The following is a 16881-nucleotide window of genomic DNA, read 5'->3' as shown; positions in this document are numbered from 1 at the left end:
CTGATTTCCCTCTCTTATATAGGGTTCCGATGCTCCAGGTCCTTATCCTGGTTTTTGCCTTGGTTGTGAGAAGATGGTCAGCGAGCTGACTTACCGAAGGCTTTCACCAGCATGTGTCACAGACCCTTCCAAAGAGGGATTTTCCCGTCCAGGCTCTCGTTGTGTTAGTGTTGCAGAGTCAATTTCTGTAGCAGGGGTTGTTTTATACGATGGGGTTGCTAACCCCATGCCCAACCCTCCTCCTTCATCCAGGCTTGGGACCAGTAGGTTACCTTGGGGGTTTCCAGGTGGAGTTTGATTTCGTGGTGGCTCTCTTCAGAGAGATACATCTCAGATGCCTCAGCTATTCTTCCTTTTCTTTATTCTTCTATGGTCATGTCGTCTGGTAATGTTGAAGAAATAAAATTTTTAACTAAACTCTTTGAGACTTGCCAGATGACATAATCAACCTTCCTCTGCCCTTTTGATCCAGCTATTCCAGTTCTATGTATGATGGGGGATGGTGTCAGTAGTGATTAGCTGATGAAAGGGTCTGTTTATAGGATGAAGAGTATTCATGGAAGTAAATAACTAGATTAGTTATGCCTTCCCCTTTCCTAGTATTAGTTTCTAAGGAGGGGGAGAACTCTTTGTCTGACAAGAAAAAATAGTAGCAAAGCTCCTATAGTCTTGTCATCTGGTAAATCTCAAAGGATGTTTACTATTTCCAACCCCTTCCTCCCCTCCACATGCACACACATACTCTTTCCTTCTCTATCTCTCATTCTTTCAGACACATATACTCTTTCTCAACTATCTCTCTTATTTATGTTTTTTTTTAATCATGTTCATGTATATATATATATACACACAGTCTATGCATTTTCTTGTTATGTTAGCTTTATGCAAAAGTCCATTTTGGTCTAAGAACAAATCTGAAGGTGACAAAAATTTTGTTTCAAAGATAAATTAATTAATTTATATTTGATTTTCATCAGATGCAGTGAATCGACTTTTGTCCTATAAAGCTACTATCTTTGTGGGATTTTGTGACAGATGCAAGAGAAATTGTTTGAAGCAATCCTTCAAGAAGAGGACTATCAGAGCATCATAACCACAGCCCTTCCAGAATTTATAAACTTCATCATTAAACAAGACAACATTGATGGATGCTTACTATTTGCAGCATCCAACAACATGTATGTTTTTCAGAACAAAGGGATCTTGTAATAGCCATTTTAAAAGTGTGCATTCAGGATGCATGAATCAAAATGTCTTAAAATCTCTTTTATCTTTTAGTTCGCATAAATCAAGTGCATCATTACAAAACAAGTGAAAAGTTGAGATATCCTGGATGCTTGTCAGGCCTGAGTGTTATATCTGAGTGTGATAAATATTTACTGCACAAAACTGACAATGACAGACAATGAGTTTCCAAAATTTTATCTGTAAGCTCCTTTGATCGGGTGTTGTTAAATTCAGCCAGCAACACTGCAAAATTCTCATTGAGATAACAGAGATGGTGTATTGACAGGCTGGCTCAGGCAGAAACTCTCCTGGACCTGTACTTCCAACACTACCCTGACCAGAAAGAGCGTCTTGTTGCCTGCTGCAACAACAATGAGAGTGTTCCAGATACAGACCTTCAGGTTCTCACATGTCCTTACATACTTTTGTCTGTACAACACACGTTTTCTGTTAAAAGTATTAATGCTGGCTCATAGAAGTGTGTGTGTGTGCATGCATGTGTTGGTACTTGTTTATGCATATTATATGATACACATAATCATATAAATAGACAGTAATGAATTGTTGCAATATTTTCTTAACGCATAAATGTTTCTTTTACATTGTATGGATTTGCAGTAACAAATAACCCATTGTGTCTTGTTTTTTCAGGCATACTTGCGAATGAAGGGTCTTCTGTAAAATGGTGTGCAAATTAAAAATACACAAATGTGCAAGACTGTGCTGAGATTGCAAGGCCCTGTCACAGACCCTGTGATGTCAAGGTGCACTATCACTGTGCACTGTCACTATAAAGCCAGTTACAGTTGTCATGATATTGACTGAAATATTCAGTGTGGGTTTCTTGTGCATGTCCAATCTTCTGTGATGCCAGATTTCGTGTGTCAGATCAAGGCTAATATTGTTATGGCCATTTCACTGCATTCTTTCATTGTAACTGGAAATGTTTTAACTCTTTCAGAGTGAGTTTATGGTGTTCAATGTCTGGACATTTAAAGGCCATAATTTTACCTAAGGGTGGGTAATAATGGCTTGAGTCCAGGAGGAAGGTGAAGAGCACACACTGCTGACCACCCTAGTGGTTCTGGGTACTCTAGTGGTTCAGACTATCCTAGCTGTGTTGGCTACTCTAGCGGTCATGTTTAGTAATTGATTCAACAAGTATCATCACCTCCCTTGGGTCAAGCTGTCCTTTCCTGCTGAACTGTGAAAATTCAAGCTCATATAAAAGAAAAATTAATCAGGAACTAGCAACAACAAAAGGGTAGGAAAAGTGGTGCATTTTTTTTTTAGGGAATGCAAGTACACTGACATGTACCACATTTGTAAATAAACTGGAGTATACCATAACAAAAATTATTCTTTTGTGTAAAAAAGTGTATAATACATGGATTGAGAAAGCTGTCACTCAAGTATGTAGATGCTGTACACATGTATGTGTGGGTGGATGGGTGAGTGTTTATGTGTGCTGTCTGTAGAGCTGAAGGCATTTGACAGCTGGTCAATTTGTTTTAGTTTGGGCTTCAAATGGTGTTAGGCAGATTTGTTAACTGTAGGATTTTTCTGCATTTTATGTAGAAAGTACACCAAAATTTGGAAATAGGATTTTTTTTTTTAATTTCATTTGATTTTCATGGATGGTTAACTTGTTATCCTCTACATCTATATTGATCTAAAACAAATACATAATTTTCTGTCACAGCTTTTTAATTTGGTGATCAACAAAATAAAAATGCTGATTGTTTAGTGCAGATTTTTAAAACTCCATTTACAAAATACCCATTTGTTTAGTAATCTTTAAGTGTAGGAGTAGTGCTTTAAGTTGGTGTTCAAAGGGGAGGGGAAGAGATAACCATACCAACTGGGAATATCGGTTTTTTAATTTAATTTTTTTTTTTTTTGATCAAGTTTTGTGGTGTGGCTTGTAAACTAATAATAAGGGTTTTGTGTAAACTTTGGAACTTAGGATAGCTGGATAACGTGCGAAGCTTTGCAACTGTAAATCAGGTCCAGCTGCATTGCCAGAATAGCTACATGCTTCCGCCTAACAGTCAACTACAATGCTTATAAACTAATCATCGTCGTTTAGCTAGGATTTAGTATGCAGCTAGCAGGACTGTGCTTTCTGGAGCCAGTATGGTGGATTGAATGTGCGTGTGTGATGTGGACGTGCAAGATTGGTTGCTATGTGGCGAAAGCCATCTTCGACGAGTTGCAGCCCCAACTCAATGTAAAAGCATTCTACCCTCAAAAGATCGCATTTGCAGCGTTTAGATAACGCTCTGAACTTAATATGCTAAAAGGTGTTTTCTTGAAATTTAATGAAAGGCCCGAGTACAGAGAAGGACGTGAAGTGACAGGTGACGTAGCAGAGCTCTAGAAATCTCCGAGAAAAGATTGAGTAAAACTGGAAAGGTCAGTACCCAAGTGATTACCACATTTGCTGAACAGGATAGGCTTTCCGTTTGATTGCTGACGCTTTTGATATTTTCCCACCTCCCACTAAGCAGCTGGTGTTTCCAACGACGGCGCATACTCCAGGACTCTCACTTCTGTTGCGTTTTCGCTGTGTGTGTGTGTGTGCATATGAAGTACGCGTGTTCATACACATATCAAGTACTCACTGTACTCTGCAAGTGGTTCATGTATGTCAAGTCTTGTGGGGGTTTATATATAAATACATATAAAGTATGCAAGTGCAGGCTAAACCAGAAGCACAAGGAGCTCTGAAGTCATTACGCAGGCGTAGATGCAAGTAGATGAAAGGATTGTGTGTTACACAAGCCGCTGGAAGACATGGCGGTCAGTTCTCACTGAACCGACTTCATCATTGATGCGCCGCACGTCAACAGTGTCAAGGCCGCAAGAAACACTCTGAATGTCACGTGTCCCATGTTCATTTTCTGATGAACCAGTAAAGTATGTTGACCTCTAGAAATCCCGCCATTAGGCGTTTGTGATGATGCTACAGTCAAAAAAGAACTGAATCAAGACCTCGTGACACTGGACATTTGAGCAAACGTGGGAACTACAAATACTGTCTAGAAGTCCATGAGTTAGTTTCTTGGAACATGTTTGTGTCAGTTAATTCCTCATTTACCTGTGTGTATAGAGTCAGGCAGAAGGTAGGGAGAAGCATCATTAGGTAATGACGGTCTGCCTCTGTCTCACTTTCACAATCTGTTCACTCGTCACTGGACAGCCATCATCCATCACATGAGGACGTTTGTTTTCAGGTCAATGAACAAAAAGACTACAGCTCATCAGTTAACCCTCTCTTCCCCACTCATGCTCCCCACTTATTTTTCCGAATATTTATTTGTACGCTCTATTTTTTTTTACACCTGCTTACACTAGCAGTAAAAAGGGTGTTAACTTGCTTTAGCTGGCCCTTCATATTGCCTTCTGAGTTATATTAATATTTTGATATTTCTATCTATCGTTTTTTTTAATTAATTGGATTTTGCAGAGTAGCAAAAAACAAAATAAAACAAACAAACAAAAAAATTACAATGGGAGCAATGAACAGGAACACAGACGATCAGATAAGTAAGTTGCCTCGATCCCCACAGTAGGTGGTCTTTTCCCAAACTGATTGATCTCCATTCGAAATGAAAAAGGATATTAGGAATGCAATCAACTCTACTTGTTTTGTATTTTTTAAACGACAAATTGCCGTCAAAATACAGGCAAGCAGGTTTTGTGTGGAACAAATGAAGTCATATCTGATTTATACGTCAATGTTTTAATAAAATTGAATGGTGTGCAGTTACACGTGCATATAAACTAGTGAAACAGATCAGCAGCCGTGACTGCTTTTAACACGTCACTGTGATATAGAGAGAGCATGCACGTGCCCCGGGGCAGATGACCTCTCCTGACCCCTTGTAGTTGTAATCGTAAATTATTTGCTGAGTATATAATAATATTCTTACACTTCGATTGTCAATATCCACATTTCATTCAGTAAGTAATATAGACTGCAAAGATTAGAACAAGTGCTCTAGGATGTACACCACTACAAGAACATGGAGTTGTTTACTCTTGAGTGGTCAGTAAATGAAAAAATGATGGAAAAGGGTCTAATTAGCAGTACTCCGCTCCAGAGGAAAAAAATCCCCAAAGTGAGGAATGTTACGTCAACTGAACGTTAAATGAGAGGAAAAAAAGGATGACAAGGGAAACAAATCCACTGACCAAGGCCGGGTACAACAGACTCCCCACTCTCCCCCACCCTCGTCAGGCGTGGCTACAGGTTGTGATGTACATGACACAGGCTCTGTAAAACCCACGAACCTTGTCTGCTGTGTAGAGGGCCGGATGTCATTTGTGAAGTTCAAATGACATAAGGTGACGACAAAAAGGAAGACGTTAAGAAAAAGGACAGAAGAAGAGAAAACGGCGGATCGGGGAAGGATCTGCTGACGGTTCCTGCTTTTATTTGAGTGCTGGACGGTTGTTGTCGTCAGTCCAAAACCCCACCACTCGGTTACATCATTTTGGCGCTGCGAGCAGGATATTTGTCGGCGGAGAAGTGCACAATGGCTGCAGACGGCGACAGTATAGCAGAGGCTGTACGAACATCGGAACATGTCATTTATTCCGCCTTCAGAAGTTTGCCGGCGGGCCAAGTGTCGACGAGTTTGAAAGAGAGGTGGAGTTAGGTCTCGCCATCAGCCCGATGCCTCAGAATGCGGCGTGTGTCTATGTTCTCAACGCGCTGGAGGGACCTGCTAGACGGCGAGTTCTGATGTTCCCTCATGACATGATAGACACACCGGAAAAGATTTTGGATGTTTTGAGGGAAGCGTACTGCGAGCGGAGAGATGCTGTGGACATCATTGCCAGTTTCTATAACCGCCGACAGCGGATTGAGGAGGCGGTCATCGAATATGCCGCGACACTCCGGAATTTACAGGCGGAAGCAAACCGCCTGCTGAGCGACGCCATATCCAGTACACACCTGGCGACACGCTTTGTGAAAGGACTTAAAAACAGCCAGGTCCGACCTGAAACATCCAGACAGCTGGCCGACCATGGGTCTTCTTTTGCCGATCTCCTTAGAGAGAGAGGAGATGTGTAATGACAGGGAGGATGAGAGAGATCGTCTGACTGCACGAGTCAGACAGCTGGAGATGGAGGCGGCCTCCCGGCTTCACAGGACACAACAAAGTGATTTCCCCTTCAAAGCTGATTGTCAGCACAAACATAAATATCTGCGACGACAGCAGACAAGACAACGGGGCAGCCAGCTATCAAAACCTCCCGATGGCAGCGATGGTGGAGGGGGCAGAAGGCGAGGTTTCTGCAGGTGGTTCAACGTGGCAAAAGGATGGGGGTTCATCACACCTGATAATGGCGATCAAGACGTCTTTGTCCACCATTCAGTTATTCACAAGGCAGGCTTTCGCAACCTAGGCAAAGGTGAATTGGTGGAATTTGAATCCAGACCGTCATACAAGTGCGTTGAAGCCACGTTCGTCTGTGGTATCGGAGGAGTGAACTTCCGGGGCAGTGATCGCCGGGTGATTTCAAGGAAAAAGTTTCAAAACAAGCCAGTGGTGCAACTACAACAGCAACAACCACAACGACGGCAGTGCCAAGCAGAACTGCAACGGGACAGATTCCATGGATGGAGCGGCCGGAGTACCTGTAATATCACCAACCGGCCAGTTGTTGATGACAGTGCTGTGTACACAGTCAGGCCCCTTGTTGACGCCCTGCACTGACCCTCAATAGGAGCGACATGACAACAGCGAAGTCGTCTCTGCAGTTAGAGGACATTCAGCTGCCGGAGACACAGAATTGTCAGGACTACGACAGTGACGAAGAAACTCCGTTTTAGTATGGTACTCTCCCACCCATTAAGCCAGAACTATAGTGATACCAAAAGTGACTACCTGTGGTGCCAGATATGACAGTAACTGTGGTTCCAGAAGTGACAGTGCCTGCAGTACCCCAGCCCCACAAAACTCAGCGGTTTGCTGTTAGACAGGCATAAAACTCACATGTAGAAAACTGTTTTGTGTGACACTATTCATTGACACTGTAGATAACACGTAGATGTGGTGTAAGCATTGATTAGTTTGTTTTGCTATTTTGTTTATTTCTTTCTCGTTTTGCCACGGCTGCGTCTACGAAATGTCATTGACAGGAATGACACACGAGACAGATTGACGGAATGCCTGCCCTTATAAACACATTCTGCCCATGTAGCAGTTATTTAGGGAGAATAATAATCAGTCGATCAGATTCAGTGGTCAGGTGGAGTACAGATATTTTAATTTAAGGCAAATCTTGATTACTCTGCAAATCTATACTCTCGTAATACCAGCTGCTGGTATGGTGCACAGGTATGTTGAGTAATGTCCATCATTAACACACAGGTATATTGAGTAACATTGGTCATTAACACACAGGTATGTTGAGTACCATTGGTCATTAACACACAGGTATGTTGAGTAACATCGATCGTTAGCAGTCGCTTTGTCCACGACATCGGTCTGTGTGTCGACGTGTCCAGTAAACGGTGGGCTACAGGTCGTTCTACAGTTAACTTTCGTGACGTATTTCCAGCTGCTAAAATATTAAACTGGTTTGACGGTTTCAAAATATTGTCGATGTTCATAAAGGCACAAGGGTATTTTTCCTATTGAGAAGATAGATGATGAAAACCTAAAGGTCTTCAAATTCGTCTTTTCCCTTTTCCTCCACTCTTCTCTTCTTTTGCCTGCTACTCTATTTTAACCCTGACATCTGTAACAAATATTTTCCCCCTGACTTCTCTAACAGTTACTGTCCACCTGACTTCTGTAATACTTTCCACCTGACTTCTATAACAGTTAATTTTGACCAGACTTTAGTAATACTTTCCACCAGACTTCTATAGCAGTTTATTTGGACCTGGCTTCTGTAATACTTTCCATCCTGACTTCTGTAATATTTACCTGACCTCTGTAACAATTACTTTCCACCTACTCATTTCCTTATAAAAAGCTATCCAAACCAGTTCATTGTAATCATTCAAGTGTGTTCGTTGATACCAGTAATAATTTATTGTAAACATTTTCTGTCCAAGGATGCTGTAGTGCTCTTCAAAGCGTCACCTATCCAGAAATGTTGCCCCAGTTTCAGTACTATGATGTCGGGTCTCATTTTACCAACAGCAAATTCCATCTCCCTCAATCGCCGTCACAGCAAAAAATCCGTTTTCTATTGTACACACCGGAGAATCCGACGACACCACAGCTGCTGGACGCTATGAATGTTACCTTCGTGAAAAACTCCAACTTCAACGCCCAACGACCCACGAAATTCATTGTACACGGATACACTGACTCTGCCAGCGATAAATGGGTTCAGGACATGGTGAAAGAGATGCTGACGCAGGTATAAAACATTTTACTAGACTTTGGGGAGAAAGAAGACAGTCTAGACACATCTATGTAACAAAATCTTCCTTATCATCCCTCAATTGCATTCTGGACTAGTTACCTCGCCACCCCGCCTTTTGCCGGCGGGTGTCACAGCGGATTCTCACTGAGTTATTTCTGAAGACAAAACCCAAACCTCTGCCCATCGCCTGACCTGAAATGGTGGCCGTGACAGACCCTTAGTTGCTGGCCTGGGGTGAGACTCAAACAACAAACCATCGCATGAAACGTGTCCCCTCCTGTACTTTTCACTCTTCCTCCTTTTCCAGGAAGTGTGAATGCCTTATCATCATTGAGTTTGATACCATCCAGTCTTTGACTTCATAAATATAGACTTCTATGGTGCTGGTAGTGAGACTCAAATACCAACAAGAGAATGCGGCTTGATTGATGATTTGACGGCATAATAAAAATGTGCCATCAGCATTTCAAAGTTAAATTTAGTTATGTTGAATATCTCTCATCATATTGTAATAGATCTTATTATGTTGCTGGCACAAGGACGTGCTGTTTGTTGTTCCCCTTAACAGAATGTCAACATCATCGCCGTAGACTGGCAACAAGGCGCCAAGGGACCTAACTACTACCAGGCCACGGCCAACACTCGGGTTGTCGGCAACTACATCGCGACTCTCATCTTGTTGTTTGAGAAGCTGGGTGTCCCCATGTCCTCCGTCCACGTCATTGGTCACTCGCTGGGCGCGCAGGTAGCGGGCTACGCAGGCCATGGCTTGGACGGGAGGCTGGGAAGGATTACAGGTGACTAGGAAAAACAATTTTCATTTGACTTTCATTCACTTTCTGGTCAACAAGTAGCAGCAATAGTCAATGGCACTTCTGACTCGATCTCAAGGTGCACCTGCTCATCCTAAGCTGTGTTTCATCTCCACTTCTATTTATTTGTGTAAACCAACAGCTGTCGCAGTAACCTCGAGGATCAATCAATATAAGTCATTAACGTTTATCGGACACCTGAGTGCAGGATCAACAGATTGAGCCTGCTCTGTCGTCTTGAATGACAGGGGAGACAAAAATAGTGGTGTTGCCTCCCTTTACAGACCAACAACCTGAAGGCGACTCGCTAGGACTTATTCACTCACTCACTCCCTGTCTGTCGCCGAGTGTCACGACGCCGCTAGTGCCTCTCGTTTTACACTCTCTCCAACACACCAGCGGGTCGGACAATTTCGCGTTCTTTCTCTCAGAAAAAATAATTCGCCTGTACGAGTCTGCCCGTGTTTACTAAACAAAAACTCAAAAGAACAAATCCAAACTATAAAAAAATACAGTCACTAACACAATGACTTTTCCTTTGACTAACACACTCAATCTTTTACTCACTCGCGAGGCACATTGTCTTGGCAAAGGCTCTCTACCAACTCACTCCGTCTTCTCCCTTCTCTCCACTCTTCGTTCTTCCTCTTCTGTCTGCTCTCTAACATCCTTCTCCTTCTATCCGCTCTCCAATGTCATCTCCTTCCATCCGCTCTCTAACGTCCTCTCTTCTTCTATCCGCATCTAACGTCCTCTTTCTCCTCGTCATCTTACTTTGACGTCACTATTTTTTTGACGTGACCTTACGTCATTTATCAAGTTCCATTTAGAAAACGCTCATCATTCACTCCCTTGCATCCACACACGTGTTCAGTCCTAGCACTCTCACTAGGTCCAAGACACCGAGACTCACTCTTGGCCTCTTGCGAAGTGATCCGCTGTTAGTCTCGGCGAGCCGTAACAAAGAATGTGAATAAACCGGAAGCTATGTCGTCGAATGCCTCGTTTTAGCAGTTAACTGGAAAAAATGGGCTGCCAGCTGTCCAGGGATATTAGTTCGTGCTGTGACGCCTGTTCCCAGCGCCGGTCTCCGGTACTCCGGTTTCCTCACTCTCCTGTCACAGTGCGAAATCTCCTCTAGGTGGAAGCACTTCCAAGCAAAATAACCACCCAACCACGTTAATTCGTTGAGGGTACCTTCCAAATTACGCAGTTCATTATAATAGGGTACCCTCTCAAATCACGTTTACATTTGATATGCGTAGATGTTAATCATTTGGAGCCACCCTTAACAACTTATGACATGTAAAGCAAAAACTATTAAAAATGAAGCTAGTGCCGATCCTGCTCTACGGATGCGATACGTGGACTCTGTTCGCCGAAATGGAAGGGAGAATCCAAGCATCCGAGAACAAGTGTCTGAGGAGGCTGCTACGGATCTGATACAAAGAACATAGAGCCAACAATTTTGTAAGAAATAAGATTGTCACACTCATAGGAGACCATGAACCTCTACATTCAACACTAAAGCGACGTAAGCTGGTCTTCTTTGGTCATGTGACCCGGCACGACACACTGTCGAAGACTGTCCTTCAAGGCACCTTGCAGGGTGGTCCCGGTTTTGGGCAGCCTCCTTCAGTTATGCCCATCTGGTTCCGACGTCCTTTGCCTCGCTGTCTACTGTTTTTTGTTCCAAATAAAGGAGGTCTGCTTCAGAGCAAAACAACAAACGATCTAACCCCTAGACGAAAGAAATTTTTACCGAGAACCCACTGCCGCCCTCTACCCGAACGCATCGACGCTATAAGAGTGTCTATATATATATTTAATGAATTACACATATAGATCTTACATTGATGAATGTTGTGATAGCTTTATGACTCACAGGTCTGGACCCTGCTGGCCCCAATTGTTGTTGGTTGTTGGTTGTTCTACTGAAACGATTTTACAAACATCCGCAGAAAACATTCACCAAACCGTTTTTCCGCTAATCTTCGCCAAATTCGTGAAAAATACCAGAGAACATTTTTTCTTTGTAGTTAGATAACGTCTGAGACATTGATTGGACAACACACACACACATACGTCATCACACTTCGGTTATATGGCTCCCAGGCAGGGCCGTGCTTAGGGGCAGGCAGACGATGCATCTGCCTAGGGCCCCGCACATTTCATTAAATAACAACCGTGGCGATCGTGGTGTCAAGGGCCCCGCACATACCCTATGCCTCGGGCCCCGCGGGGGGTAAGAACGGGCCTGCTCCCAGGACTGCTACGGAGTGGGTCCCTTAACCCTACCACCACTAGTCAAATTTGAAACGAACTAGCTTTGTCTTTCTAGCGTACTGTGACACATTGTATTCATTTTCTTCCAGAAGAACTGACGATGAAAATAATGATGATGATGATGATGATGATGATGATGATGATGATAATAATAATAATAATAATGTGCAACTGACATGGCGCAGTACCGCTGACAAAGGAGCAAACACATGTGCGATACATGAAGGAACAGAACGATGGACACGGATGAGGACATGGAAGGGATATAAAAGGATATAAGTATATAAAAGACAAAAGTGAGATTTTAAGATCTTATTTCATCCACTAACTCGTGCAACAAAATAGTGTTGGACAATAATGATCACGTGACTGATCGCTGTATCACTACACAACTCCATTTTGCAAACGCCCTGACTACAGACATTAAGATGATATAATACTCGTTTATAATATTAATTTCCATATCCCCACCAAGAATTTTAGCGCCTGTCACCAATACAGTGAAGGTTGGCTGCCCTGAGTTCATTTCTCGTCTCGGGCACGCTGATCTTTCTCTGCACGTGGCATCTGTTTGCAGGGCTGACTGCTTGCCGTAATATAGCCTTAGTTGCTGGCACGGCGTAAAACACCAATTCCCCCCCCCCCCACCAAGAATTACTAGTGCCGTGCAGATTGAGCTTGGACTGTTATTTTAACATTTTTTCTTCTTTTTGAACAAAGAGAGCTCAGGCACTCAGTCACTCAGCTTTATGATCGACAGACGACTCTACCGTAGCATGATGAAGCTTTTGCTCACCTTTAACTTAGTTCGCGATGAAGAAGCCTTCATTCTTCATAATTAAAAACACAACATAAATCTTTGCTCCTCCTGAATCAGACATGGAAAATGGCTTCGGCTTCATAACATTCAAATACGTTTCTAGACGTCAATGCTCTTGATTAACAAATGTTTTAGCATATATAGGAATTTACTGAGTTACTGCTTGTTTCTTTATTTACTATACTTGCTTGTTTCAACAGATGTTAGCGACGCGCTTGACTGCAGCCACATGAGGGCCACCAGCTACTACACGGCCAGCATCAGAAACAACCCGTTTGTGGCCTACCCGTGTGCCAGCTTGAGCGAGTACAAGTTAGGGCATTGCACGTCCTGTGCCGAAGGTTGTTCTAACATGGGGTACCATGCTTCCACTTATAGTTCTGGTCTCTATGTGCTGAACACTGGCTCCACCTACCCGTACTGACACCTCGACCACAGTAAAGTATATGGAAAGGTACCCGTACCTCTCGAGCAGACAGTCTGGTCCTTTCCCTGATGGTGACTAAACCTTTGATCTCCAAGTGTTGTGCTTTAAAGAAGTCTGATGGTCTGAACCATAGAAGCTGTGAATAATGTCTTGTACTTACCATCATTAATAAAGCACTAACATCTTCAAAAGTTACAATCGCTTTGTTCTCGTATCGTTTTGTTAGTGTTTATACCTCCTTCTCATCACAGATGTGATGACGTGTCACTAACATAACTCGATCCCAGTGTCAGCTGATGTAATGATATGGTTGATTGCTCAGAGCCATCTTGATTGTTGTCAATAACATATAGATATATAGCACTTATCCAACTAACGACATACTGTCACAGACTCACACGAGCAACACACACACTCGTTCTTTCAAAGACACAAAACAAAGACCTCTCCGTGGACTTCTCGGCTTTTACTGAAGCGCCCGCTGTCTACTTTTCTGTTCTTTTCTTTTTATCTGTTATCTTTTTTTAAAAGCTGGTTCTGTTCAGGTCACAGTAACACAAATACTCTGCCCCCAACACACAATATAAATACCAAATAATTCTACTCAGACAACTCGCACAGAGAAAACTCAATGCTCACTATACCTTCTACCCGGTGTAGGTACAAGGCTCTCAGGCCCTCCCATAGTTAGGATCTGTCTCAGTGGGTCCTTAACTGTTCCTCCACATTAGTTCCTGTAACTTGATTACTAATGAGACTCTGCCACTCACTACTACTATTAGTCTCCCTCACGTTTAACTCATAATGTAATTTCTTGTTAAATATTAACATTTTTCACATGAAACAATTCAACAATTCTTTTTGCCGTGAAATCAGAATTTAGAATTCGGGACAATATTAAAACATAATTGTTTACCTTGACGGCAAGGAACTAAATGCACCGATTCCCCTATCTTAATTAATACATTTACAGGTATGATCAACCGTCTTGGCGGCTGGGTTGGAAATGCCCTGCACTGTTCACTAAGCGAAAAACCTGGAGGTGAACCCTCGTTACTAAGATCATCAGTTTTGCTCCTGCACAAGGTTTACGAATTAGACCTTCCCCCCACCCTTTTTTTCTTACTCCGAGCGGCCTGTCCCCTGCATGCACGAATTCTCCCCCGCGATATGCATAAAGACACAAACCAAGTATTCCAGGTTATCTATATCTCAAATCTCAAAATGGTTCAAAGATATATGTGTGTATGGAGTCAGGCAGAAGGTAAGGAGAAGCATCACTAGTTAATGACGGTCTGCCTCTGTCTCACTTTCACAATCTGTTCACTCGTCACTGGACAGACATCATCCATCACATGAGGACGTTTGTTTTCAAGCCAATGAACAAAAAGACTACAGCTCATTGTCATCTACCCTTTCTTCTCCACTCCTATTCCCCACTTCTCGTCCTCCTCAGTTTGTTTGTATTTATCTTTAAGCTCTGTTACTCCTGGTAGCAGGTGTGCTTCTTGCAATTGAAGAGTTAAATCTGCTTTAGTTGGCCCTTAATATTGATTTCAGAATTATTATTACTTTGATATTTTCTTCTATCGTTATATTTAATTGGATTTTGCAGAGTAACAGAACACAGGTGAGCAATGAGCAATGAACCGAAACACAAACAACCTGAAAAGTGATCTACCTTGATTAATGTCGGTGGTGTTTTCCAAACTTATTAATATGCATTCGAAATGAAAATGTATATTAGAAATACAATCAACTCTACTTTGTTCTGTACTTTTTTAACAGTAAGTTTCCTTCACAATACATGCAAACAGGTTTTGCGTGAAAAAAAGGAAACAGTCAGCGCTTTATCTGATTGTAAATAAGATACTGAGATTAACAGGTATGACTGTGACTGCCACAGGTTGTGATGTACATGACATATGCTCTATAAAACCCATGAACATTGTCTGGTGAAACAAACCCTTTGATTTGAGAGCGAGAGACAATGCTTTCCCACATTTCTCTCCTCCTGATCCTCATCTGGTGCACAGGTATGTTGAGTAACATCGATTATTAACATACGGGTATGTTCATTTTGTGACACTTTTCCCCCTGAATTTTTCACATTTACTTTTCACTCTCACTCTGCTACACCTTCCACCTTTCTTCTGCAACACTTTCGACATTAACTGTAACAATTACTTTCCATCCTTACTTCTGTAACAGCTACGTGTCTCTTCTCACAAACTAAGTCGGTGTGTTTGTCAGAATTGTTGCTCACTTTGTCGTGTAAAGCTGGATACAAAGCACTGAGCGTGTTTGCTGTTGCCATGTGATATTGTTGAGATTAGATTGTTACTTTAAAAAGTTGTGACTTCGCCATTCAAGCTCCCTAACTGGACTCATTTCCTTACAAAAAGTCACAAAACCAGTTCACTGTAACCATTGTGTTCTGATCGGTACCAGGCATGATTCATTGTAATCATTCACTTTTTTCTGTCCAAGGATGCTGTGGTGCTGTTCTCAGTGTCACATACCGGGAAATGTTGCCCCAGTTTCAGTACTATGATGTCGGGTGGCCTTTTATTAACAGCTTCTCATATCTTCCACAATCGCCGTCACAGCAAAACATCCGTTTTCTGTTGTACACACCTGGAGAATCCGACGTCACCGCAGCTGCTGGACCCTATGAATGTTACCTCCGTGAAAAACTCCAACTTCAACGCCCAACGACCCACGAAATTCATTGTACACGGATTCACTCACTCTGCCAGCAAACAATGGGTTCAGGACATGGTGAAAGAGATGCTGACGCAGGTATAAAACATTTTACTAAACTTTTGTTTATGAAAAAGAGGACACGCTCTTCAAATTCTATGTAGGACAGTCTTCTCCCCTGTCACCACTAAGTATGACAGTACATTCCAGACTAGTTATCTCGCCGGCGGGTGTCAGAGCGGATTCTCACTGAGTTATTTCTGAAGACAAAACCAAACCTCTGCCCATCGCCTGACCTGAAATGGTGGCCGTGACAGACCCTTAGTTGCTGGCCTCGGGTGAGACTCACAACAAACCATCGCATGAAACGTGTCCCCTCCTGTACTTTTCGCTCTTCCTCCTTTTCCAGGAAGTGTGAATGCCTTATCATCATTGAGTTTGATACCATCCAGTCTTTGACTTCATAAATATAGACTTCTATGGTGCTGGTAGTGAGACTCAAATACCAACGAGAGAATGCGGCTTGATTGATGATTTGACAGCATAATAAAAATGCCCCATCAGCATTTCAAAGTTAAATTTTAGTTATGTTGAATATCTCTCATCATATTTCAATAGATCTTATTATGTTGCTGGCACAAGGACGTGCTGTTTGTTGTTTCCATTAACAGAATGTCAACATCATCGCCGTAGACTGGCAACAAGGCGCCAAGGGACCTAACTACTACCAGGCCACGGCCAACACTCGGGTTGTCGGCAACTACATCGCGACTCTCATCTTGTTGCTTGAGAAGCTGGGTGTCCCCATGTCCGCCGTCCACGTGATTGGTCACTCGCTGGGCGCGCAGATAGCGGGCTACGCTGGCCATGGCCTGGACGGGAGGCTGGGCAGGATTACAGGTGAGAAGTCAGAGACTGATTTGCTTGTGATCTTGTGATGTCACTGGGTGGTCCGATAGCTTGAAGGTTAGTGCCACTTCCAGGCAGAAGGTTGACGGTTCCATGCCAGCCCCGGTAGAGAAGCATAGTCCAACTGACCAACCAGCTCTTGGGTACCCGAACACCCAGTGCAAGGGAGCTTACACACCCACCTCGCACACATCGACACACTCTAACATTATATATATATTCTGAGTTACACATATAGATATTACACTTGATCACACTATATATAAGATTATATATTATGAACCATACATATGAATATTACA

The 16881-nt window shown here is 42.7% G+C and overlaps 3 protein-coding genes across 5 annotated transcripts in view; all 3 read left to right on the top strand.

Moving 5' to 3' along the window:
• The first annotated feature begins 5415 nt into the window (after positions 1–5415).
• Positions 5416–7905, top strand: LOC112554174 (nuclease-sensitive element-binding protein 1-like). The gene has a single exon (XM_025221804.1). The coding sequence runs from the start codon at positions 6264–6266 to the stop codon at positions 6954–6956; it is 693 nt and encodes a 230-aa protein (XP_025077589.1). The 5' UTR covers positions 5416–6263; the 3' UTR covers positions 6957–7905.
• Positions 7906–8398: 493 nt separating this feature from the next.
• Positions 8399–13186, top strand: LOC112554435 (pancreatic lipase-related protein 2-like). The gene is made up of 3 exons (XM_025222211.1): positions 8399–8616; positions 9191–9419; positions 12741–13186. Exons 1-3 carry the CDS (start codon positions 8488–8490, stop codon positions 12962–12964), a joined length of 582 nt encoding a protein of 193 aa, XP_025077996.1. The 5' UTR covers positions 8399–8487; the 3' UTR covers positions 12965–13186.
• A 1721-nt stretch (positions 13187–14907) lies between these two features.
• LOC112554273 (pancreatic lipase-related protein 2-like) overlaps positions 14908–16881 on the top strand; it is a 14408-nt gene continuing 12434 nt past the window's right edge. For all 3 annotated transcript variants that reach the window (XM_025221982.1, XM_025221983.1, XM_025221984.1), the window contains exons 1-3: positions 14908–15003; positions 15458–15769; positions 16342–16570. In XM_025221982.1, the coding sequence (XP_025077767.1) occupies positions 15518–15769; positions 16342–16570 (481 nt within the window). In that variant the 5' untranslated portion in view covers positions 14908–15003; positions 15458–15517. The remainder of the gene's footprint in view (positions 15004–15457; positions 15770–16341; positions 16571–16881) is intronic.

The sequence above is a fragment of the Pomacea canaliculata genome, linkage group LG13 (assembly GCF_003073045.1).
Source record: "Pomacea canaliculata isolate SZHN2017 linkage group LG13, ASM307304v1, whole genome shotgun sequence".
In the NCBI taxonomy this organism is placed as follows: domain Eukaryota; kingdom Metazoa; phylum Mollusca; class Gastropoda; order Architaenioglossa; family Ampullariidae; genus Pomacea; species Pomacea canaliculata.
This window is presented reverse-complemented; position numbering and strand designations above follow the sequence as displayed.

Bases quoted from the DNA above. Each gene is read 5' to 3' on its own strand.
- LOC112554174 (XM_025221804.1), top strand. From the start codon at position 6,264: ATGGGTCTTCTTTTGCCGATCTCCTTAGAGAGAGAGGAGATGTGTAAT.
- LOC112554435 (XM_025222211.1), top strand. From the start codon at position 8,488: ATGAATGTTACCTTCGTGAAAAACTCCAACTTCAACGCCCAACGACCC. The intron at 8,617-9,190 runs GTATAAAACATT...TCCCCTTAACAG, and splicing joins TGAAAGAGATGCTGACGCAG to AATGTCAACATCATCGCCGT. The intron at 9,420-12,740 runs GTGACTAGGAAA...TTGTTTCAACAG, and splicing joins GAGGCTGGGAAGGATTACAG to ATGTTAGCGACGCGCTTGAC.